The 27,483-nt window shown below is 41.4% G+C and overlaps 1 protein-coding gene across 1 annotated transcript in view; it reads left to right on the top strand.

Annotated features, from left to right (window-relative positions):
* rnd2 (Rho family GTPase 2) overlaps positions 1-27,483 on the top strand; it is a 98,051-nt gene that overhangs the window by 62,581 nt on the left and 7,987 nt on the right. The window contains exons 3-4 of the mRNA XM_062050071.1: positions 6,364-6,473; positions 22,801-22,935. Coding sequence (XP_061906055.1) covers positions 6,364-6,473; positions 22,801-22,935 — 245 coding nt within the window. The remainder of the gene's footprint in view (positions 1-6,363; positions 6,474-22,800; positions 22,936-27,483) is intronic.

The raw sequence follows: 27,483 nt of genomic DNA, 5'->3' as shown, positions 1-27,483 counted from the left end.
AAACAATCAAATGCAGATACTTTTTCTTTTTCTTATGCCTTCTGATCTCTCTCTCTCTCTCTCTCTCTCTCTCTCTCTATGTCCACTACTTGATGTCCATACCCCCCCCCCCACCCCCCCCCCTCCCTCCACACCCCTGATTGTAAATAATGTAAATAATTCAATGTGATTATCTTGTGTGATGACTGTATTATGATGATAGTATATATGATAGTATATATCTGTATCATGAATCAATTTAAATGGACTTAAACAAGTTGGAAAACTTATTCCGGTGTTACCATTTAGTGGTCAATTGTACAGAATATGTACTTCACTGTGCAACCTACTAATAAAAGTCTCAATCAATCAATCAATCAAACCCCCCATGCCCCCCCGCCCAACCCCGGCCACTTCAACCTCGTAATGCTCTCTCAGGGAGCATGTCCCAAATTCCAAGCTGCTGTTTTGAGGCATGTTAAAAAAAACAAAACGCACTTTGTGACGTCAATAATAAATATGGCAGTGCCATGTTGGCATTTTTTTCCATAACTTGAGTTGATTTATTTTGGAAAACCTTGTTACATTGTTTAATGCATCCAGCGGGGCATCACAACAAAATCAGGCATAATAATGTGTTAATTCCACGACTGTATATATCGGTACCGGTTGATATCGGAATCAGTAATTAAGAGTTGGGCAATATCGTAATATCGGATATCGGCAAAAAAGCAATTATCGGACATCTCTAATCCTAACGTCAGAAATCCCTAATTTTGTCGCATATTTAACATAGTTTTAAATATACTAGTCGTCAGATTGGCACAAAATTGCATATTCTCTGTGACAGGATTCATCATAATGATCAAATAAGCTGTTTTAAACACATAGTTTTTGTTGTCATTCTTCAACTATGTACTGTACAGCGTTATGTTGTATGTTTAGGACGTTTCCACTCAGAGGCTGAGAGGCATCCATGTTTATTGTGCAGCCAGCGAGTAAAATGCGTGTTCCGTGCGTGTTTGTTGCATTGTTCCGCACAGGGGGGGGGGCGGGGAGCGTGCAGGTTAACAAGGGGCAGCGAGCTGAATGGCGAGCGCCGTGTGCTCGCCATTGTTGTCCTCCCATTCCGTCATTCACAAAGGGAACCATAGTGATGATAAAACAGGCTCTGCTTTAGGGTCCATTCACCCCGACAGGCCGGGGGTCTGCGAGCAGCAGGCGTGCGGCGTGCTGCAAACAATATTGATGCCGCCGCGGTGCAAAAGTATGACGAGCACACGCCGAGTTGGAGTTCCTCTAATTAGACAGGGGAGCAACACAAGACGCTTGTCTGCCTTCAGCCTCGATCAAGGTGCACAGAATGAGCACGAGCGGCGAGGCGAGTGTGTGAATTCCCCCCGAACATTTCACATCATTTGCAAAGACGGGACAGTTTGAGGAATGAGTCGGACGGATTAAAAGGCTTCGCCCTTTCAGTTTGGCCTTTTGTGCTGGCGTTCGCTCAACTCTCGAGATGATTAGGAATTGTGTGCAAAAGCAGAGTGAGGTTACAGCGGCGGGCTGAGGGCTGCGTGGAGTGGCCACTCGACATTCTTACTCGCGATTTAAAGGAGACCGAAGCTCTGCCTGAAAGACCAAGATAGAGTAAGGACTTTTGCAGTCGCACACCCCTAAGAGGGGAATTTGCCTATCGTTCACAATCACAATCCCTATGTAAGACAAGAACGCGTATGTTTTTCTGTTTGTATGCATTCTAGGTCATTAAAGGCCTACTGAAATGAATTTTTTTTAATTTAAACGGGAATAGCAGATCCATTCTATGTGTCATACATACTTGATCATTTCGCAATATTGCCATATTTTTGCTGAAAGGATTTAGTAGAGAAAATCGACTTTTGCTCACCTTGCCCCTACCGGAAGTAGCGTGACGTCACAAGCGGTAGTGCTGCTCACAGTTCCCCGTTGTTTACAATGGAGCGAGAGATATTAGGAGCGAGAAAGTGACGATTACCCCATTAATTTGAGCGAGGATGAAAGATTCGTGGATGAGGAACGTTAGAGTGACAGACTAGAATGCAGTTCAAGAGATATCTTTTTTCGCTCTGACCGTAACTTAGGTACAAGCTGGCTCATTGGAATCCACACTCTCTCCTTTTTCTATTGTGGATCACGGATTTGTATTTTAAACCACCTCGGATGCTATATCCTCTTGAAAATGAGAGTCGAGAAGGCGAAATGGACATTAACAGTGACTTTTATCTCCACGACAATACATCGACGAAGCTCTTAGCATGAGCTAACGTGATAGCATCTGTCTCAAATGCAGATAGAAACAAAATAAATAAATCCCTGACTGGAAGGATAGACAGAAGATCAACAATACTACTATCAGGAGACACCGAACCAAACACTGGACATGTAAATACACGGTTAATGTGTATTCGACGCATGTCGAAGCCTAGCAATGCTGTTGCTAACGACGCTAACTGAACAACGGGACCTCGTCAGAGCTATGATAAAAACATTAGCGCTCCACCTACGCCAGCCAGCCCTCCTCCGCTCATCAACACCCGTGCTCACCTGCGTTCCAGCGATCGACGATGCGGTCGGCGGCCCGGAGACGTAGGAAGTCAAGGTGAGTTCGCCGCTAGCGCATCTTCTATCCAACAAAGTCCTCCTCGTTGTGTTGCTACAGCCAGCCGCATACACCGATCCCACCTACAACGTTCTTCTTTGCAGCCTCCATTGTTCATTAAACAAATTGCAAAAGATTCACCAACACAGATGTCCAGAATACTGTGGAATTTTGTCGAAGAAAACAGAGCTGTTTGTATTGTGTCCAAAAGGGTCCAAACACTTCCGTGGACCTCGCGACGTCACGCGCACACGTCATCCTCCAAAGGCGTTTTGAACCGGAAGTTCCCCGGGAAATTTAAAATTGCACTTTATAAGTTAACCCGGCCGTATTGGCATGTGTTGCAATGTTAAGATTTCATCATTGATGTATAAACTATCAGACTGCGTGGTCGGTAGTAGTGGGTTTCAGTAGGCCTTTAAATACGACTAACTATGCAGGTAATGGGAGTTCTCTATTACGCAAATAAAGCCCTCTTAGAAAACATCCGAAAACCTTTTGATTGATTGATTGAGACTTTTATTAGTTGATTGCACACTACAGTACATATTCCGTACAATTGACCACTAAATGGTAACACCCGAATACGTTTTTCAACTTGTTTAATCAATTCATTGTATGAATATATACTATCAACATAATACAGTCATCACACAAGTTAATCATCAGAGTATATACATTGAATTATTTACATTATTTACAATCCGGGGGTGGGATGAGGAGGGTTTGGTTGATATCAGCACTTCAGTCATCAACAATTGCATCATCAGAGAAATGGGCATTGAAATTAGTGTAGGTCTGACTTGGTAGGATATGTACAGCGAGCAGAGAACATAGTGAGTTCAGATGGCATAAGAACAAGTATATACATTAGAAATACATTTGATTATTTACATTTGGTTGTTGGAGGGGGGAGGGTGTCAGTCAAAGGTCACTGTTTATATTAAACATCCTTCACTGATAAGAGGATTTGGCAAGCACCGTTTTGTCCTACTAATTTCAGCGATCCTTGAACTCATCATAGTTTGTTTACATGTACAACTTTCTCTGATTGGTGCCACAGAAAGACGTGTTTTATGCCACTACTTTGTCTCATTTTGTCCACCAAACGTGTTATGCTGTGTGTGAATGCACAAAGGTGAGCTTTGTTAATAATATTGACTTGTTGGAGTGTTAATCAGGCATATTAGGTTGGTGCATGACAGCAAGCTAATCGATGCTAACATGCTATTTAGGCTAGCTAGGTTAAGCTAGGTTTGGTTGATAACAGCACTTCAGTCATCAACAATTATATCATCTGAGAAATGGACGTTGAAACAGTGTAGGTCTGACTTGGTAGGATATGTACAGCGAGCAGTGAACATAGTGAGCCCAGAAAGCATAAGAACAAGTATATACATTTGATTATTTACGTTTGATTAATTACAATCCGGGGAGGTGGGATGTGGCGCACTGCAAAAACTGAAATCTAAGTAAGATTAAATATCTCAAATAAGGGTGATATTTGCTTATTTTCTGTCTGATAAGATAATTCTTCTCACTAAGCAGATTTTATGTTAGTGTTATACTTGTTTTAAGGGTTTTGGTCCTAAATGATCTCAGTAAGATAATACAGCTTGTTGCTGAGATTTGATGACCTTTATTGAGTAAAACATGCTTGAAACTAGAATATCAACTGTTGCAAAGCTGTGTCATCAACACTCACAAGTATAAAACTACTTTTTTTTAAAGTAATCAATTCTTACTTCAAGCATGAAACAAAAAATCATGATTTTGACACAATTGTGTCTCATAATTAAAACAGATAACAGCCAAATGGACTTTGCTGTTTTATTTTCAATGAAACAATAGAAAACACATACTCATATAGTAGTACAGTTGGCACAGTACAGTAAACTGACAGTTAATATTTAAACATTTAACATGTGACATTTCAAACTATTTTTTTTAAAAATGTATTTATTTTTTTAATGAATTTATTAATCAATCAACAAAACAATACCACAACAATGCAATACAATTCCAAAACCAAAACCGTCCCAGCAACACTAAGAACAACAATAAACAGAGCAATTGAGAGCAATTGAGGACACACACACACATGACACGGAACAATCCAAATGTAGTGAAACAAAAATGAACATTATCGACAACAGCATCAATATTAGTACATTTTCAAAATAGCAGTGATTAAAAATTTAAAATCCCTCATTGATATTATCATTAAAAACATTAATAAAAAATAATAAAAATTAGAAATGAACAACAGTGTCACAGTGGCTTACACTTGCATCACATCTCATAAGCTTTACAACACACTGTGTCCAATATTTTCACAAAGATAAAATAAGTCATCATTTTGAACAGAAATAGTTCATGCACATTCAGATAAATTCTTCAAAATTACAATAAAAAAAATGTGGCCGGGGGCCGGGCTGTATATATGCACACTAATTGGTTGAAACAGCACGCACTTGGCGCGATGATGTCATGTTATCGATGGAAAAATGCATCTTTAGACCATATAATTTGCCTGAGCGGCTAGGAGACCCCGAGAGTAACAAGTGGTTGCCTTGTTGCCTTTCCATTAAGAAAAATAAACTAGTTTTTAGTGTAAGTTTGCTGGTTTCAAGAAATGTAATGCAGAGCGCATATCATTATGTCAAGATAATGGCACTAGCATTTACTTAATTTAAGAATATTTTTCAACATATTGTGCAAAAAGGTCTCCTTTTTTTTCTACCAAGAAAAGTGCACTTGTTATTAGAATATACTTATCTTAAGGTATTTTTTGGGTTCATTGAGGTTAGCTAATTTTACTTGTTTGTGAAAGTCTTGACAAGCCAAATTTTCTTGTTCCATTGGCAGATGTTGTGAAAGACTTACAAAGTTTGTGGCCACCCTCAGTTCACACTGAGGGTACCTGTATAAACTACTTTAACACTGTTACAAATATGCGCCACACTGTGAACCCACACCAAACAAGAATGACAAACACATTTCGGGAGAACATCCGCACCGTAACACAACATAAACACAACAGAACAAATACCCAGAATCCCTTGCAGCACTAACTCTTCCGGGACGCTACAATATACACCCCCCACTATCCCCCCCCAATCCCGCCCACCTCAACCTCCTCATGCTCTCTCAGGGAGAGCATGTCCCAAATTCCAAGCTGCTGTTTTGAGGCATGTTTAAAAAAATAATGCACTTTGTGACTTCAATAATAAATATGGCAGTGCCATGTTGGCATTTTTTTTCCATAACTTGAGTTGATTTATTTTGGAAAACCTTGTTACATTGTTTAATGCATCCAGTGGGGCATCACAACCAAATTAGGCATAATAATGTGTTAATTCCACGACTGTATATATCTGTATCGGTTGATATCGGAATCGGTAATTAAGAGTTGGACAATATCGGAATATCGGCAAAAAAGCCATTATCGGACATCTCTAGTTTTCATCAAGACTTTTTGGAACAGATTACTTACAAAAACCAAGGTGCGGTTGTACTTCCTGTGGGATATTTTATTTTGAAAAGGGAATTCGGTTCCGCGGCGTGTCCAAATGTCTCCGTGAATGACCGTCACCTCACCTTTAGACGTGAGCGCTGTGTCCCTAATTGACATAACGAGCCATCTGGTGTATGTGTGACTAAACTCTCCTCCAAAACCAGCCTAAATTAATTTCTCAGCGGCCATCTTGACCTTTTTTTTGCCATATGCCCTGCTGTGTCCACAGGTTCTTCTTACTACGACAACGTGAGGCCGCTGGCGTATCCCGATTCCGACGCCGTGCTGGTCTGCTTTGACATCAGCCGCCCGGAGACTTTGGACAGCGTCATTAAAAAGGTAGTTTTCCACCATTTTTGGCTGTAATATCTGCTGTGACACGGGAGAACTACCAGCTTTTAATCCCTCTGCCCTCTGGTGGCTCTGCCGTAATGGAGCGAATCACAGCCCGGTTTTCAGCAGGGCGCTCTTTTATCTCATCAAAATGTCCACGGATACTTGACCTTCTATGCTCGCAAGAATGGAAGGTCAGAGGGGGTAGTCGGGCGGAATATCAGATACGCAAATTAGCCTCGGCAGCTGCATCAAAGAGGAGAGAGAGGCTGTTCGCGCCTAATGAGAATGAAGGGAAAAAACACTCTGCAGTGATGGAGATTTACTGTGAAACATCACCTTATTAACACCATATGAATGTATTTCATTGGGATTTTATGTGAAAGACTAACACAAAGTTGAAGGAAAAAGTCATATTCATGATTTTCATTTTTGAGCAGCATGCATTTATTGCTTGTATTCCGTCACGTGACTTCTTCGCGGAAGTGAAAAAGAGTGGTGGTCAACTGTGCGGCAAGCAGCGCAAACTCTTAAGAGTACGCAAGGAGCCTAGATCTTCCTGCAAAAAGCAGATATGAGCAAAATATCAAACCATGCAATGGAATAGACCCCTATACTTTATGAATGAATGAATGAATGAAATACATTTATTTTGGTCATATAATCAACCATCAACCATTTTGTGTGACCAGTTTAACAGTACAGATTACCGTATTTTCGGAGTATAAATCGCTCCGGAGTATAAGTCGCACCGGCCGAAAATGCATAATAAAGAAGGAAAAAAACATATATAAGTCGCACTGGAGTATAAGTCGCATTTTTTGGGGAAATGTATTTGATAAAAGCCAACACCAAGAATAGACATTTGAAAGGCAATTTAAAATAAATAAAGAATAGTGAACAACAGGCTGAATAAGTGTACGTTATATGAGGCATAAATAACCAACTGAGAACGTGTGTGACGATCGGTCACTTCCTTTCTGTTTGTCTCCTTGGTTTTTGTATTACTTCCGGTCAGTGCTCTTATTTTGTTAAATTTCCTGTTCCGCGGAGCACTGTTTTCCCTTCACCTGCCGTTGATTGGCAGCCGGTCCACACCTGCTGCCAATCAGCATATGTCTATTTATGTTTTCTCTCGAGCACTCTTCAGTGCTCGATGATAGACTTCTATGTTTGGAACAACTCTGCAAGACTGCTTTATTTTCTGTTTTTGTTCATTAAAATCATCTTACCTGCTCATCCTCCTCCTGGTTCTTGCATCTTGGGGACACACAAACTGCAGCCATGCGAGTCCCTCACAGTATCATCGAGCCAGAATGCTGTGTCCTCGCGAGAACCCCTGTCGGCGACGCACAGCCGACGTTCTGGACCGCACAATTCATAGAGGACTTGAAAGCCAGGTTTGTGCGGTCCCAGCCCACAGCAGGCTCGGACCTTCTCCCTCCGCCTCGACCGCCGGTTCCGGCTCTCCGACCGGCGCGGCCACCGCCGCCTTCCTTCCTCCCGGCTAGGCCGCCGGCTCCGGCTCTCCGACCGGCGCGGCCACCGCCGCCTTCCCTCCTCCCGGCTAGGCCGCCGGCTCCGGCTCTCCGACCGGCGCGGCCACCGCCGCCATCTTCCCCGTCGCCTGCTGTGTGTCCTGTCCCGGCTCCACGGCAATCGCCTGTGCCGGCGCGTCGACCTCCGGTTCCCACACCGCGTCGCACGCCGGTCGCAGCCCCGCGTCTTACGCCGGTCGCGGCGCCACAACGACCAACACCGGCTGAGCGCCCAGCACCCGTTCCTGCTCCAAGGCAGCTTCCAGCAGCTGCACCACGGCTGCTATCCCTTCCAGCACCCGCTCGTCCTGCCAGTCCGGCGAAGGCTCCAGTGGAGCCTTCCATGATGTCCCTCCTGGCCTCCTGCTGGGACTCGGCGAGGGACGTGTCTTTTTCCCTCCTCCTGGCCCCCTACCGCCCGTCCCTGGTTTTCGCACCGGGGGACATCAACAACCCGGAACTCCTTCTCCCTGTGGTGGACGGCGTCTGGCATCCGCCTACTGGAGGGGGGGCTACTACCAGCAGCAGTGCAGCCAAGCACACGCCGCTGTCATCCCCGCCATCGTCTCCTCCCACGGAGACATCATCGCCGCCACCTTCATCTTCCCAGGCGCGCCTTCCCACGGCGCAGACATCTTCCGCGTCACCGGCGGGACACTGCACGGTGCCGCCATCGAAGACTCCTCCCATGGCGCTGTCGTCATCGTCGCCACCGGCTGTGCGACCTCCTCCTCATCCGCCAAAGACGCGGCGGTGTTATGGACTTCCTCCGCGCTGTCTGCTGCGATCTGCAGAACCTGCGTGTGGACCTTTGCAGCTGTTGGTGCTCAGGTACCACGCGCTTCCGCCTCCTTGTCGGCCACTAATGTGGCCGTTCCGCGGTCGCCCACCTCGCCAGTGGCAGCGGCGTTCAACGCGTCGCCGCCACCTGACGCTCCCTCGCTGGCTGCGAGGACATTTGGCCTGGCGACCCTCCACCAACTCCTCCCTCCACCCTCCCGTAATTTTTGGACTTTTTACATGATTGTTTCCAGGGAACATCTGGAATCTGTTCCTTGAGGGGGGGGTCCTGTGACGATCGGTCACTTCCTTTCTGTTTGTCTCCTTGGTTTTTGTATTACTTCCGGTCAGTGCTCTTATTTTGTTAAATTTCCTGTTCCGCGGAGCACTGTTTTCCCTTCACCTGCCGTTGATTGGCAGCCGGTCCACACCTGCTGCCAATCAGCATATGTCTATTTATGTTTTCTCTCGAGCACTCTTCAGTGCTCGATGATAGACTTCTATGTTTGGAACAACTCTGCAAGACTGCTTTATTTTCTGTTTTTGTTCATTAAAATCATCTTACCTGCTCATCCTCCTCCTGGTTCTTGCATCTTGGGGACACACAAACTGCAGCCATGCGAGTCCCTCACAACGTGCCTGGTATGTTAACGTAACATATTATGGTAAGAGTCATTCAAATAACTATAACATATAGAACATGCTATACGTTTACCAAACAATCTGTCACTCCTAATCGCTAAATCCCAAGAAATCTTATACGTCTAGTCTCTTACGTGAATGAGCTAAATAATATTATTTGATATTTTACGGTAATGTGTTAATAATTTCACACACAAGTCGCTCCTGAGTATAAGTCGCACCCCCGGCCAAACTATGAAAAAAAACTGCGACTTATAGTCCGAAAAATACGGTATACATATTTAATAATCATACACATTTACACACAAAAATAAAATAAAAAGAATGACCGAAAATGGAATAGGCTGAAGCCAAAGCTTATATTTGCCTATCCTATACATTCACTGAAAATTAGATTGCCTGGAACTACGTTTAAAAAAAATCAATGGGATGAAAGCAATCGTTGCTATATTTTATCATTTTCAATTATTTCACCTTTTTAAGGTTTTCTTAAACCTTAACAAAGAACTACCGTATTTTTCGGACTATAAGTCGCAGTTTTTTTCATAGTTTGGCCAGGGGCGCGACTTATACTCAAGAGCGACTTACACTACCGTTCAAAAGTTTGGGGTCACATTGAAATGTCCTTATTTTTTAAGGAAAAGCACTGTACTTTTCAATGAAGATAACTTTAAACTAGTCTTAACTTTAAAGAAATACACTCTATACATTGCTAATGTGGCAAATGACTATTCTAGCTGCAAATGTCTGGTTTTTGGTGCAATATCTACATAGGTGTACAGAGGCCCATTTCCAGCAACTATCACTCCAGTGTTCTAATGGTACAATGTGTTTGCTCATTGGCTCAGAAGGCTAATTGATGATTAGAAAACCCTTGTGCAATCATGTTCACACATCTGTAAACAGTTTAGCTCGTTACAGAACTTACAAAACTGACCTTCCTTTGAGCAGATTGAGTTTCTGGAGCATCACATTTGTGGGGTCAATTAAACGCTCAAAATGGCCAGAAAAAGAGAACTTTCATCTGAAACTCGACAGTCTATTCTTGTTCTAAGAAATAAAGGCTATTCCACAAAATTGTTTGGGTGACCCCAAACTTTTGAACGGTAGTGTATGTGTGAAATTATTAACACATTACCGTAAAATATCAAATAATATTATTTAGCTCATTCACGTAAGAGACTAGACCAGGGGTCGGCAACCCAAAATGTTGAAAGAGCCTTATTGGACCAAAAATTCAAAAAAGTAATCTGTCTGGAGCCGCAAAAAATTTGAAGTGTTATAATTATGGCAACACAGGATGTAAATATGCCTGATAAGCGCTCCATAACAAGTCAATAATACTGTATCAACAAAGCTCACCTTTGTGCATTCATGCACAGTATAAAACGTTCGGTGGACAAAATGAGACAAAGGAGTGGCAAAAAACACGTCTTTCTGTGGCAGCGTCGGAGAAAGTTGTACATGTAAAGAAACTGATGAGTCACAGTCCACACAACGGTGAGTTCAAGGGCCGCTGAAATTAGTAGGACAAAACATATTAAACAGTGGACTTTCTAACAATTAGGAAGGTTTGTGTCATGTTTGTCCTACAGAAACCATATTACAACAAAAAATATATTTTTCACCCCATTTTTTTCCCATTTCCATACATTTTTGAAAAAGCTCCATGGAGCCACCAGGGCGCCGCTCAAGAGCCGCATGTGGCTCTAGAGCAGCGGGTTGCTGACCCCCGGACTAGACGTATAAGATTTCATGGGATTTAGCGATTAGGAGTGACAGATTGTTTGGTAAACGTATAGCATGTTCTATATGTTATAGTTATTTGAATGACTCTTACCCTAATATGTTACGTTAACATACCAGGCACGTTCTCAGTTGGTTATTTATGCCTCATATAACGTACACTTATTCAGCCTGTTGTTCACTATTCTTTATTTATTTTAAATAGCCTTTCAAATGTCTATTCTTGGTGTTGGGTTTCATCAAATAAATTTCCCCAAAAAATGCGACTTATACTCCAGTGCGACTTATTTGTTTTTCCCTTCTTTATTATGCATTTTCGGCAGGTGTGATTTGTACTCCGGTGCGACTTATATTCCGAAAAATACGGTACATGTCTTCAGCTCATCACTGAGTTTGTTCCACCATTTAACTCCTAAAACTATAATACATTTGTATTTTATATTCGTTCTTACTTTACCTATTTCAAAGATCAATATCCCCCGTAAATTATAATTTTCTCCTCTTAATTTAAATATCCTAAGAATACAAGCTGGAAGGCTGTTGTTCTTTACTCGAAACATCATTTCCATTGTTTTTAAAAACACAATATCTTAAAATTTTTACATATTAGAACTTATAAATAATGGATTGGTAGGTTCATAGTAGCACGCTTTGTGTATTATTCTAATGACCCTTTTTTGAAGTTTAATTATTGGGTCTATATTTGTTTTATAAACATTTCCCCAAACTTCAACACAATATGTTAAATATGGGACAATAAAAGAACAATATAACATATGCAGACATGTCTTATTCAGTATGTGTCTTACTTTATACAGAATAGCAATGGATTTGGATATTTTTCCCTTTATATATTCAATATGCGGTTTCCAACAGAAGTTATGATCGATTATTATTCCCAAGAATTTAGTTTTATATACTCTATCAATTTCCGCTTGATTTAATTTGAATTTTGCTTCACAATTGGTCCTTGCACCACTAAACACCATAAATTTAGTTTTCTTATCATTTAATGATAACTTATTAATATCAAACCATTTTTTTAGCTGAATCAACTCAACCTCTATTATACTCAACACTTCCTTCAAGTCTTCTCCTGAACAATATACATTTGTATCATCTGCAAACATAATACATTTCAATTTATTAGATACTGAACAGATATAATTGTAATAAAGTATAAATAACTTAGGTCCCAATACCGAGCCTTGTGGAACCCTACAAGTTACTCTTATCAAAAAAAGATTTGTTGGGTGATCTCAAAGATTATCCGTTGGTGGAGTTCTCAGACGTGTCGAACTATCTTGTGTTCCACATGTCAGAACAGAAGAAAACTTGGAAAAGCATGGAGGTCTACAACTTCTCTGTGTGTGGCTAGGTCAAAAGGACATTGGTATCAATACTTTCCCGGATGAATATGCATCAATTTTGCTCATGTAAGAATCAGAATTAGAGCCCGTTTATCCAGGGTAAATCTCACCTAACCTTATCCGTGTCCACACACAACAATGCCACCATTTAGGACCACCTCGCCCCTCCGTCCGCCGGCGCAACGCGACCTAATACGCATGCGCGGAAAATGCGAACGTCATAGTCACCTCCAGTGTTGCTTTGTGTGCAAGTTCTTAAATGTAACTTATCTGAACAATATCCAGTGTTGTGGTATTTCAATTAACTGGAATCCAGTGTGCTGTGGGGCCCTATTGTAGTGAATCACACCTCATCATCAGCGGTCACTCGAACGAATATGACGATCCTCCTGGTAGGGATGTATCCCTTTATGGAAGATGCCTGTGCGTGACTTTGTTTAACGTGGGGAGACTGGTGCACAGACAGTCACCACACGATCCTTGACAGAATCGGGTCAGGGTCCAGTGGCATGGAGTCCAAGATGACTGGGGACCCTTTTCTGCTGCAGCCTTCTCCCGCCATCACAGCTGTTGTGGTAGTTCTTAAATCTACAATTAAAGGCCTACTGAAATGAATTTTTTTTATTTAAATGGGGATAACAGATCTATTCTATGTGTCATACTTGATCATTTGGCGATATTGCCATATTTTTGCTGAAAGGATTTAGTATAGAACAACGACGATAAAGATTGCAACTTTTGGTATCTGATAAAAAAAAGGCTTGCCCCTACCGGAAGTAGCGTGACGTAGTCAGTTGAACATATACGCAAAGTTCCCTATTGTTTACAATGATGGCCGCATGAAGTGAGAGAGATTCGGACCGAGAAGGCGACAATTTCCCCATTAATTTGAGCGAGGATGAAAGATTTGTGGATGAGTAAAGTGCAAGTGAAGGACTAGTGGGGAGTTGAAGCTATTCAGATAGGGAAGATGCTGTGAGAGCCGGGGGTGACCTGATATTCAGCTGGGAATGACTACAACAGTAAATAAACACAAGACATATATATACTCTATTAGCCACAACACAACCAGGCTTATATTTAATATGCCACAAATTAATCCTGCATAAAAACACCTGCGTGTTTGTTACGCTAGCTCCTAGCTCCTCTGCTAGCTCCTAGCTCCATAGAACACGCCAATACAATTCAAACACCTGATCAACACACACAATCACTCAGCCCAAAAGACCGTTCACCTAACCCAAGGTTCATAAAGCTTATATATTTTTAAAAAGTTACGTACGTGACGCGCACATACGGTCAAGCTATCAAATGTTTAGCAGCCAAGGCTGCATACTCACGGTACCTGATATTCAGCTGGGAATGACTACAACAGTAAATAAACACAAGACATATATATACTCTATTAGCCACAACACAACCAGGCTTATATTTAATATGCCACAAATTAATCCTGCATAAAAACACCTGCGTGTTTGTTATGCTAGCTCCTAGCTCCTATGCTAGCTCCTAGCTCCATAGAACACGCCAATACAATTCAAACACCTGATCAACACACACAATCACTCAGCCCAAAAGACCGTTCACCTAACCCAAGGTTCATAAAGCTTATATATTTTTAAAAAGTTGCGCACATACGGTCAAGCGATCAAATGTTTAGAAGCCAAAGCTGCATACTCACAGTAGCACGTCTGCGTCTTTGTCATCCAAATCAAAGTAATCCTGGTAAGAGTCTGTGTTGTCCCAGTTCTCTACAGGCGTCTGTGTATCGAAGTCAAAAGTCCTCCTGGTTAGAGTCTCTGTTATCCGAGTTCTTCCATCTTGACTGCATCTTTCGGGAATGTAAACAAAGAAGCGCTGTGTACTGTTGTTGCTGACTATGTTCGAAAAATACGTCCATTTCGCACCGACAACTTTCTTCTTTGCTTGCTCAGCTTCCTTCTCCGTAATGCAATGAACATGATTGCAACAGATTCACGAACACAGATGTCCAGAATACTGTGGAATTATGAAATGAAAACAGAGCTTTTTCGTATTGGCTTCAATGTGGAAGGCATACCCGTGTTCGCCGGGCTACGTCACGCGCATACGTCATCCTCAGAGGCGTTTCGAACCGGAAGTTTAGCGGCAAATTTAAAATGTCACTTTATAAGTTAACCCGGCCGTATTGGCATGTGTTATAATGTTAAGATTTCATCATTGATATATAAACTATCAGACTGCGTGGTCGGTAGTAGTGGGTTTCAGTAGGCCTTTAACACAACAGAATACCCAGAACCCCTTGTAGCACTAACTCTTCCGGGACGCTACAATATACACCCCCGCTACCCCCCACCCCCACACCTCAACCTCCTCATGCTCTCTCAGGGAGAGCATGTCCCAAATTCCAAGCTGCTGTTTTGAGGCATGTTAAAAAAAATACTGCACTTTGTGACTTCAATAATAAATATGGCAGTGCCATGTTGGCATTTTATTCCATAACTTGAGTTGATTTATTTTGGAAAACCTTGTTACATTGTTTAATGCATCCAGCGGGGCATCACAACAAAATTAGGCATAATAATGTGTTAATTCCACGACTGTATATGTCTGTATCGATTGATATCGGAATCGGTAATTAAGAGTTGGACAATATCGGAATATCGGATATGGGCAAAAAAGCCATTATCGGACATCTCTACTTTTTACGAGTACGCATGTTTTTCCCGTCTTTATCAAAATAGAATTGTAAATATCAACATTGTGTATGTGCTAAAAGCTTCATTTATGATTGATTTGGGTCAGTTGGAGCTAAATTTAAAAAAAAAAATAATACTTCAATTGGAAACTACGGTAAAAGTATATCAAACAAACTTTAACGAAGTGATTACTGCAAACTTTGACTCTGCTGCCTTATACTCCACCCCAGATCCCACCTCACTCCTACCCACTTCTCTAAAGTGGGCTGGCTCAAGGTGGAGGACAGAGTTAAACAACTTGCACTGAGCCTAGTCTATAAAATCCACTACAACTCCCTGATACCGAAGTACATGTCAAACTACTTCCTTAACGTAAATGACCGCCATAACCACAACACCAGGGGGAGCTCCACTAACCACGTTAAACCCAGGTTCCGATCTAACAAAGGTCTTAACTCATTCTCTTTCTATGCCACATCAATGTGGAATGCGCTCCCAACAGGTATAAAAGAAAGGGCATCTCTATCCTCCTTCAAAACCGCACTTAAAGTTCACCTCCAGGCAGCTACAACCCTAAACTAACACCCTCCCCGGATTGCTAATAATCAAATGTAAACAATCAAATACAGATACTTTCTATTATGCCTTCTGATCTCTCTCTCTCTCTCTCTCTCTCTCTCTCTCTCTCTCTCTCTCTCTCTCTCTCTCTCTCTCTCTCTCTCTCTCGCTCTCTTTATCTCTCTCCCTCTCCCTCTATATGTCCACTACTTGCCGTCCATATGACCATAATAATGCCTTGCGTTAGGGCATAGGGCATTTTTTTTCCGCGAAAGGCTAAATGGCGCCTAGTACCTATTGAGAACAGGCGCTGGCTTGACCACCACGCATGTGTAATGAGCCGGACGTGAGGTCATGTAAATCCAAGCAATTCAGCCCCGCCGAGTTAATACTTTGTGGCGCCGCCTTTTGCGGCACGTCTCTATGGATCATTTTTCAAGCCGCTGTGTGCATTTCAGGTGTACATTCAAGCTCGGGAATAATGAATATGTCACCCATGTGCAATATTTAACTTGATTACTTTGCAATATTTGTATACGTAGGGTTTCCACGGGTCATAAAAAAAAAAGCAATAAAACTAATTAAATGGATTTTGCGAAAATTAAGGCCTTAAATGCCATAAAAAGCAATAAATATCATGTCCCAGAGGCATTAAACATTTATACTATTGTTTGCCTAGGCCGATAATTGAATGATAAATGAAAATTAACTTGCTATGTCTGTGTGTTCCCTTTCTTTGTTTCTGGCTTTCAAAATGAATACAAGAGGTGTGCATCTCTCTCTATTTATTTGACAGTAGAATTCAATGATTAGAGCGAGGCCTCTTATCAGTCATCCACAATCTTTGGCCCCTAAATTTGATATTTTTGCCCTCAAGTGACACAGATCTGATTTTTTTTTTTTTGTCAGTCTAAATGCCCAAAGTGCTTCAAATCACCAAAATGATTCCCGAGCGTGGCCACCACTGCTGCTCACTGCTCCCCTCACCTCCCAGGGGGGGGGAACAAGTGGATGGGTCAAATGCAGAGGGTAATTTCACCACACCTAATGTGTGTGTGACTATCAGTGGTACTTTAACTTTTAACTTTTTTAAATGTGATCTTTTTGCACCTTTCTTCGCTCTCTGCAGCACTCATTTGTACTTTCTCTTCTCACTCTATGCAAAGAATCGACCAAGAGACAACAAGATGGTGCAACCAAACTTGATAGTTGATACTGTTACCTGATTGGCTGTCAGCGTGTCACTCCCAATGATCAGTTGCTCAGTTACCACAGAGCAAGTGTTTTTGTTCATGCAACCAACCTTGCTTCGCAACTTCCGGTTTCTTCTGATGTAGAACAAAATACATACAGTCGTGGTCAAAAGTCTTTGCATTTGACCCATCACCCTTGATCACCCCCTGGGTGGTGAGGGGAGCAGTGGGCAGCAGCGGTGGCCGCGCCTGGGAATCATTTTTGGTGATTTAACCCCCAATTCCAACCCTTGATGCTGAGTGCCAAGCAGGGAGGTAATGGGTCCCATTTTTATAGTCTTTGGTATGACTCGGCCGGGGTTTGAACTCACAACCTACCGATCTCAGGGCGGACACTCTAACCCAGTGGTTCTTAACCTGGGTTCGATCGAACCCTAAGGGTTCGGTGAGTCTGCCTCAGGGGTTCGGCGGAGGTCAAAACACACCCGACTCATCGTGTAAATACAAACTTCTCCCTATCGGCGTATTACGGATACGGCAACAGCTGACTAATTTGCAGGTGTGTAATTTGTTGTGAGTTTATGCACTGTGTTGGTTTTGTTCTTTGAACAAGGTGATGTTCATGCACGGTTCATTTTATGCACCAGTAAAAAAAACATGGTAACACTTTAGTATGGGGAACATATTCACCATTAATTAGTTGCTTATTAACATGCAAATTAGTAACATATTGGCTCATAACTAGTCATTATTAAATACTTATTAATGCCTTAATCGGCATGGCCTTATTATAACCCTAACCCTCTAACCCTGACCCTAACCAAATAACTCTAAATTAAGTCTTTATTACGTAGAATATGTTCCCCTAGTGTCCAAATAACTCTAAATTAAGTATTTGTTACTTACAATATGTTCCCCATACTAAAGTGTTACCAAAAACATATAACTTTTTCTTGAATTAAAAAAAAAAATTTTTTTTATTTTTCACTAAAGAAGGGTTCGGTGAATGCGCATATGAAACTGGTGGGGTTCGGTACCTCCAACAAGGTTAAGAACCACTGCTCTAACCACTAGGGGTAGCCATCCACAAGCTTCTGGTTGAATTTTTGACCACTCCTCTTGACAAAATTGGTGCAGTTCAGCTAAATGTGTTGGTTTTCTGACATGGACTTGTTTCTTCAGCATTGTCCACACGTTTAAGTCAGGACTTTGGAAAGGCCGTTCTAAAATCCTAATTCTAGCCTGATTTAGCCATTCCTTTACCACGTTTGACATGTTTTTGGTGTCATTGTCCTGTTGGAACTTCCAACTGCGCCCAAAACCCAACCTCCGGGCTGATGATTTCAGGTTGTCTTGAAGAATTTGGCGGTAATCCTCAGTTTTACTCTCTGTAAAGCACCAGTTCCATTGGCAGCAAAACAGGCCCAGACCATAATACTACCACCACCATGCTTGACGGTAGGAATGGTGTTCCTGGGATTAAAGGCCTCACTTTTTCTCCTCCAAACATATTGCTGGGTATTGTGGCCAAACAGCTCAATTTTTGTTTCATCCGACCTCACATGGACACAGATAAGACCTTCTGGAGGAAAGTTCTGTGGTAGAAATGATTGGAAACTCAAAACAGCCATGACATTATGTTATTTACAAGTGTATGTAAACGTTTGACCACGACTGTATATTCAATGTTTTATCAAACATATTTTTTGAAATTATTAACTGATATCGCTATATCTCCCAGCCCTAAATGTGACAATACAAACATTCTTCTTCTCTCATGTCACAACCTCTCAGATAGTAGGGCGACCCTACTCCACTGGTGTGGCCCCACATGGTTTGCGCCCTGGGCGGTCGCTCACATTGCCCGCAGCAAAAACCCGCCTCTGGCCATAAAAAACCCTGCTGTGTAAAAGACAGCCTAAATGTGGTTGGTGTGGTATACGTTCCCTTTGCGGTCTCTAATCTTGAAGCCACATGTGTGTTTGTGTGTGTTCTCGGTCCCCACTGATGTGTTAAGTGGACTGCCTGGATCTCCAAATATGCAGCCCCCCCCTGTAGACTTTGTAGATCTAACCCAGGACCCCTACAACTTCAGTGCACGCTGTCAACAAGGGTAGAGGCACCTCGGCTTTTCCCATGAATCCCTCCACAGGCGAGAGGCGGGGGGTTTCACCATGACCCCTGATCCTCCCCCAGCCTTGAACCGCCGTGCCGGTAATCTCAGTTTCTCAGCTCATTGGCCCCTGCGTGGAACACCAGTTGCCACAATGGCCATCCCAGATTAGACTCTTGACCTGCTCTGACAAGCAAGGTTGCCGGATGGCAGCTGGGAGAGGAGCCTCTAGCAATCAATGCCTTTGATTGGCGCACGGCGGCAGCGTAGGGGGGTTGAGAGGTCAGAGGTTGACTTGAACATCAGACATGGCATGCGTAATATTCCGGGGATGCAGAAACTGTTGTTCCCGTAGAGCAGGGGCGTCAAACGTACGGCCCGAGGGCCGGATCAGGCCCGCGAACAGGTTTTAGTAGAGATGTCCGATAATGGCTTTTTTGCTGATACCCGATATTCCAATATTGTCCAACTCTTAATTACCGATTCCGATATCAACCGATACCGATATATACAGTCGTGGAATTAACACATTATTATGCCTCATTTTGTTGTGATGCATTAAACAACGTAACAAGGTTTTCCAAAATAAATCAACTTAAGTTATGGAAAAAAATGCCAACATGGCACTGCCATATTTATTATTGAAGTCACAAAGTGCAGTATTTTTTTTTAACATGCCTCAAAACAGCAGCTTGGAATTTGGGACATGCTCTCCCTGAGAGAGCATGAGGAGGTTGAGGTGGGCGGGGTTGGGGCGGATGAGGTGGGGGGTGTAGGGGGTAGCAGGGGTGTATATTGTAGCGTCCCGGAAGAGTTAGTCCTGCAAGGGGTTCTGGGTATTTGTTCTGTTGTGTTTACGTTGTGTTACGGTGCGGATGTTCTCCCGAAATGTGTTTGTCATTCTTGTTTGGTGTGGGTTCACAGTGTGGCGTATATTTGTAACAGTGTTAAAGTTGTTTATACGCCCGCCCTCAGTGTGACCTGTATGGCTGTTGACCAAGTATGCCTTGCATTCCGTTGTGTGTGTGAAAAGCCGTAGATATTATGTGACTGGGCCGGCACACAAAGGAAGTGCCTTTAGGGTTTATTGGCGCTTTGTATTTCTCCCTACGTCCGTGTACACAGCGGTGTTTTAAAAAGTCATAGATTTTACTTTTTGAAACCGATACCGATAATTTTGAAACCGATACCGATAATTTCCGATACTACATTTTAAAGCATTTATCGGCCGATAATATCGTCAGTCCGATATTATTGGACATCCCTAGGTTTTAGTATAAAATGTACCCTGAAAATTTTGAATGGAGGAAACAGCTGTTCTAAATGTGTCCACTAGATGTCGCCATAGCAATTCTTTGTATCTTTGTAGATGATGCTACATGTGTACAAAATAAACCACATGATGTCAGTACATCAGTCGAGGAAAATGATCAAACTACATGAATAACATACTGTAATTTTCATCCATCCATCCATTTTCTACCGCTTGTCCCTTTCGGGGTTGATTTTGATATAATTTTTTTATCTTGATAGATTGAAAATTAACACCAGTGAGTTGACTGATGAACATTATCACATCATTTATTCAGAAAATATAAATAACGACAAATAAAGTGTATATACTATTAACCGCAACAGGTAATTGTAAGAAAAAACATACAACATTATGATTTGTACAATTTCAGAATGTTCTATTTTCAAACAAAGAAAACAATCTAAAGTTGTCTTTATTTTTAAGTTATCGTGCCGTGAATTTACCCAGTTGGGAGTAGATTTTCCTCCATGTGGCCCCCCGATCTAAAATGAGTTTGACGCCCCTGCCGTAGAGCCTGAGAGGTGACATTTGGCACCTTTTAGAAGCCAAAATAAAGTGTTTTTAAAGCTCGTGTGAGGAAAACATTGATCAATTGACTTCCGCCTTGATCAAAATATCAATCCATCATGTGACATATGGCATATCCGAGCAAACTAATTTGATATCTCCATGCATAAAGACATTTGGATGATGCACAGACCTCTACCAAGGACAAATGTGCAAAAAAATGAAATGAGCCACCTTTCCACCATTTGTGCCTTTTTTGCAGCGCCTATGTAACCCGCTTGGTTACATAACTACCGAGCTAAAAGCCCAGACTATCAGCATTGCTCTTGAAGTTGTCAGGGAGTGAGGTCTACCAACGTGCACATGGCGCAGCCACACCGGCTGGCTTCCGTTACACACACCCCGCTAAACATCACTCTCATTTGGGTCACGGCACCACTGTAACCTGCCTGCTTCCGGGGTGGAAAAGAAGAGCAGGGACCAAACCAAGCGGGTTACAGTGGTGCCGTGACCCAGATGACAGTTCAGCGGGGTGAGTGTATAGTAGTGTTGTCCAGATACCAATATTTTGGTACCGCTACCAAAATGTATTTCGATACTTTTCTAAATAAAGGGTACCACAAAAAATTGCATTATTGGCTTTATTTGAACAAAAAAATCTTACGGTAAATTAAACATATGTTTCTTATTGCAAGTTTGTCCTTAAATAAAATAGTGAACATACAAGACAACTTTTCTTTTAGTAGTAATTTAGCTCAATGACGTTATTTATGCTCTGAATGATACTATGCGCTACATTTAGCTATATGACACAATACAAACAACCTTCCCTAGTCATGGTGCAAAAAAATAAACAATTGTTTTTAATTATGCTCTGAATGGTTCTCTGCGCTAAGGTGAATTTTACAATCAAACAGCTGGTGTGTAATACGCACTATACATACAGTACAAACACTTCGTAGGGCGTGATATAACACATTCATGTTCATGGAAAAAGCTTCTTCCCTCGTTAGACAACAAACCATAGATAGCTTATACAGTACTGCCATTTAATGTCTTGGAAGTGCAACTGCATTGCAAATGAGACTCAAAATTAAAACAAGATATAACAACTGCCTGCACAGTTATCATAGTCAGCTCGTTTATAAACGATACAGTAAAAATGTAAAAATTCTCATCAAACCAATAACATTTATCAATACACACAAAAGTACCAAAAAGTGGTACCGTTGAGTACCTGTATCGATTCCAGATACCGTTTTGGGGGTGGCGTGGCTCAGTTGGTAGAGCGGCCATGCCAGCAACTTGAGAGTTCCAGGTTCAATTCCCGCCATCAAAACGCTTTACACCAGTGCTACCCACACTGGTTTAAATGTAGCTTAAAGATGCAGATAATGGGTTTCACTATGTAAAGCGCTATATAACTTCACTTCACTACTGGCAATTGGTACCGTATTGGTTAAATGTGAATGGTACCCCTCCCTAAAGTTATAACGCTATAATCTATAACACTAACCAGGAAACGTTGTGTAGTAGGGACTTGTATTTTGCTCTATTTTGGGGACAAAAAAGCAATCCCAAATAAGCAACCACTCGTTCAAAAACAAGCCCAAAAACCCGGAAATCTTGCAAGCCCAACGTTGCTTATATTATGCTGACACTAACTGATGCCTTCGATGCGATGTGGTTTTAAAACATTCCCAGTGTACTATTTTGGACCCCAGACTGAGGCCAGCAAAGCTGTTTATTTTATTAGCAAAAGTTGAAAAGTGTCCACGTTTAACTCAACCGGACCACTTCTCTTGCACTACCAAACACGGCTGTACAGTACCTGAATGTCTGGATTGGTCGATGAGAACGGCCGAGTAATGCATTTTGCGTGTGTCTGTGCAGTGGCAAGGCGAGACGCAGGAGTTCTGTCCCAACGCCAAAGTGGTCCTGGTGGGCTGCAAGCTGGACATGAGGACCGACGTCAACACGCTGAGGGAACTCTCCAAGCAGCGGCTCATCCCTGTCACTCATGAGCAGGTAAGAATACCATGCAATACCTATATTTCCTCCAGGAATTTGCAAAGTTGTGACTGCGCAAATCCACACAAATTCAACCATTTGTCCGCGGCCTCGCAACTTTGCCCAATGCCCACAACTTCCCTGCAAACTTTGGTCAATCACCATCATTTTCGCCAATCAAATTTGTTTCTGTAAATTCTTTGTACTTGCAATGTCAATAAAGAGCATACCATCATTCATACCACTCAAATGGGCACGGCTCATGTCTACGGCTCTAAGCCTTTTGGGTAATGTAGTATAGAAACATTTATTTCCCTTTATCAATCCAAGGTAAGACAATAAGGAACAGATCTTCATTTGCAAAGAGGCAGCATTGACATGTTGGAGATGTTGAAGTGTGACAATAATCCCATCGTCTCTCATTTAGCACAAAAATGTGCGCTATAGTGTAGATAATTTTCAACAGTTAACAAATTATTTTAATGTGCGGGGATGAATGTGTTGGAACATAAATGAATGTTTAAGTTTGGACAAAACACGTTTCAAGCGTAAAACACACACGGAGAATGTCTGCGACTTGTGGACGACAAAGCAGTCAGCGGACAATAATGAAGCCTTTGGTGGTGTTTCTTTCTGAATTTATGTGTAAGGGTACATCGGAGAATGAGACGGCACTGAGACAGGGACGTCTTGGCCTTAGGCGTGTTTATTAGCGTCAAAATGTAAACAAACGCCATTGGTGGATCTACACCTGACATCCACTGTAATGATACCAAGTACAGGAGCGTATCCAGTCAATACTATTATGATTATGTCGATATTTTTTGGCATCACGTCATCTTCTTTCGTTTAAAAAAAATTTATATTATGTTTATAAACTCAGGAAATATGTCCCTGGACACATGAGGACTTTGAATAATAATATAATAATAATAATAATAAGTAACGGCTACTCTTGCATTCAAAAAAGTTTTGAAAAAATAAAAATAAAGTAATGCAGAGTAGTCTTGAGGAGGAGGTGTTTGACTCACTAAATTCCTTATAAGCACTCGCGGAGATATGTCGAGATTTCAAATTATCATAATTTATTTTCACAAACAAAAAATATTCTCCGTGGTTGACTTTCAATATAATCAAAATAACTTATTTAGCGTGGCTTCAAACTAACTAGTTTAGCGTGGCTTCAAAATAAATAGTTTTAGCGGTACACAAACTGTTCCACTCCTCACTCCTTCAACATGATAGACAGACAAAGGGCCCCCAGCTGTCCTGTCTTCTTAATTATAGGAGGAGGAAGTGGCTCACCAGTAGGAGCGTAAGCAGCTGAAAACAATCAGTCAATCACAATGAAATCTAAAACATCCAATAATTCATTAACATCCTTCTTGACATTATTTGATTTCATTGTCAAACACTTAATAAATAAATAATATAGATAGGCTCCAACTGGCTCCAACACCAATGTATGATCCTATAACGACTTGGTATCGGATTGATATACCCAAATTTGTGGTATCATCCTAAACTAATGTAAAGCATCCAAACAAGAGAAGAATAAGTCATCATTACATTTTAACAGAAGTGTAGATAGAACATGTTAAAAGAGAAAGTAAGCCGATATTAACAGTAAATGAACAAGTAGATTAATAATTCATTTTCTACCACTTGTCCTTAATAATGTTGACAAAATAATAGAATGGAAAATGACACAATATGTTACTGCTAGAGATGTCCGATAGTATCGGACTGCCGATATTATCGGCCGATAAATGCTTTAAAATATAATATCGGAAATTATCGGTATCTGTTTCAAAATTATTGGTATCGGTTTCAAAAAGTACAATTTATGACTTTTTAAAACACCGCTGTGTACACGGACGTAGGGAGAAGTACAGAGCGCCAATAAACCTTAAAGGCACTGCCTTTGCGTGCCGGCCCAGTCACATAATATCTACGGCTTTTCACACACACAAGTGAATGCAAGGCATACTTGGTCAACAGCCATACAGGTCACACTGAGGGTGACTGGTATAAACAACTTTAACACTGTTACAAATATGCGCCACACTGTGAACCCACACCAAACAAGAATGACAAACACATTTCGGGAGAACATCCGCACCGTAACACAACATAAACACAACAGAACAAATACCCAGAACCCCTTGCAGGTGTTTGAGGTATGTTAAAAAAAATAATGCACTTTGTGACTTCAATAATAAATATGGCAGTGCCATGTTGGCATTTTTTTTCCATAACTTGAGTTTATTTATTTTTGGAAAACCTTGTTACATTGTTTAATGCATCCAGCGGGGCATTAAGGCTGCATCTAACGATTATTTTTCTATCGATTAATCTATAGATTATTTTTTCGGTTAATCTATAGATTTTTTTTTCGATTAATCTATAGATTATTTTTCCTCTTACCGATTTTTTTTTAAATTTAAAATGAAGATGAAAAAATAAATGTAGGCCCGTTTTTTCAAAAGGCATGGCTTTTATTTACAAAAAAAAAGAAGTATGGCCACTCAGTCAACATTAACAACAACATGACAAAATATTCTGTAACAATGTAAACATTTAAAACTTTTAACATTTAACAAAATTAAAAGTAGCTTATTTGCTTTTTAATGTGCAATATAAAAGTAAACTTCCAGTGCAAATCTTAATATTCTGCAATAGTATAAGCATTTCAAAAGTAAAAGTATTGCTTATTTGCTAAAATGTGCAAAAATAAAGATAAACATCCAATACAAAAAAGTGCAAAACGAAATATTCTGTAACAACAGTGTAAACATTTCAACAAAAGTGAAAGTATTGCTTATTTGCTAAATTGTGCAAAAATAAAAGATAAACATCCAATACAAAAAAGTGCCAATATAAATATTCTGGAGCACTGTAAACATTAAGTATTGCTTTTAAAATGTGCAAAATAAACATCCAGTCGAACACAGTACACAATAACCAATTCTACTCATTCCAGTGAGTGACTAACAGTTGTAATGAAGAAAGGTTAGCATGTCTACATGCTCTGGTTCTTTTCTTGTTTACAATATTCCCAGCAGCTGAAAATAGGCGCTCAGAAGGGGTCGATGTGGCTGGAACTGAGCGCTAATTAGCCTTCACCTCCAGCCAGGACTGCGAGTGAGCTGAGCTGCAGTTGAAGTTTCTAGAAGGTCAACGGGCTCATAGTGATGTTACTAGTAGTTGACTGGGAGGTGTTTATTATCATTTGGGGAGAGTCCGCTGCCTGATGCTCACCTGCTAAACACCATATCTGCTCACCTGCTGACAGCGCTGACTACATGCGCTCTGAATACGCACTGCTGATTGGCTGGTAACGTTTTGAATACGCACTGCTGATTGGCTGATAATGCTTTGTGTGTGCCAATCAGATGGTTGTGTGGGTGGGACAATGCGGAGCAAAGCAGCTCGTTAAGACTTTAGCTTTAGCTTAGAAACTCGTTCGGTACACCCCCGTACCGAACCGAAAGCCCCGTACCGAAACGGTTCAATACAAATACACGTACCGTTACACCCCTAGCAGATACAAATGACACATTCATGTTTTTGTGTAATGATGACAACGTATGCTCACGCGGACGATTGACTAGTTGATGGTTGATGGTTTTCTTTTCTAATGTTCGTTCATAGCCGTTGTGCTGCTTTGATATGCTATTTCAGCTCGACACAGTGTACATACAACAACATTATTAGGCCGTTTATTGAAATACTCCCACACTTTTGACGACTTTTGGCGTGCTTTTTCCCCCTCGCTCGCATAGTCTGCTTTGCGCTCCACCATGACGGTAGTGTGACGTAAATATGCGACGCGTCGACGCACAAAAACGGCGTCGATGTATTTACGTAACCGATAACGTCGACTACGTTGACGCGTCCTTTCAGCCGTACGGGGCATCACAACAAAATTAGGCATAATAATGTGTTAATTCCACGACTGTATATATCGGTATCGGTTGATATCGTAATCGGTAATTAAGAGTTGGACAATATAGGAATATCGGATATCGGCAAAAAAGCCATTATCGGACATGTCTAGTTACTGCATATGTCGACAGACTAAATTAGGAGCCTTTGTTTGTTTACTTACTACTAAAAGACAAGTTGTCTTGTATGTTCACTATTTTATTTAAGGGCAAACTTGCAATAAGAAACATATGTTTAATGTACCCTAAAAATTGTTGATAAAATAAAGCCAATAATGACATTTTTTGTGGTCCCTTCTAGTTAAAAAAGTATCGCAAAGTATCGAAATAATTTTGGTACAGGTACCAAAATATTGGTATTCGGGACAACACTACTTTGTGTGAAAGACCACCCCAACTATTTGTTTTCAGAAACACCCGAATGAGTCGACATATCACTGCTCGCCACACTTTTGTCTGTATTTTGCTGACGAACAATGTGAGCTTTGGACTGTGTTTTTTTTTTTCCTGCTTGTTTGACGTTTTGGACCAGCAAACAGACGTTGACAAATGAGGCGGGGGGGGGGGCTATGGCCTGTCGCCGTGACCTCCACGCCAAGTCTTAGGCTAATCTGTGAAT

Source organism: Entelurus aequoreus, linkage group LG06, assembly GCF_033978785.1.
Source record: "Entelurus aequoreus isolate RoL-2023_Sb linkage group LG06, RoL_Eaeq_v1.1, whole genome shotgun sequence".
NCBI lineage: Eukaryota > Metazoa > Chordata > Actinopteri > Syngnathiformes > Syngnathidae > Entelurus > Entelurus aequoreus.
The sequence above is the reverse complement of the archived record's forward strand: the minus strand, read 5'-3'. Positions and strand labels throughout refer to the sequence as shown.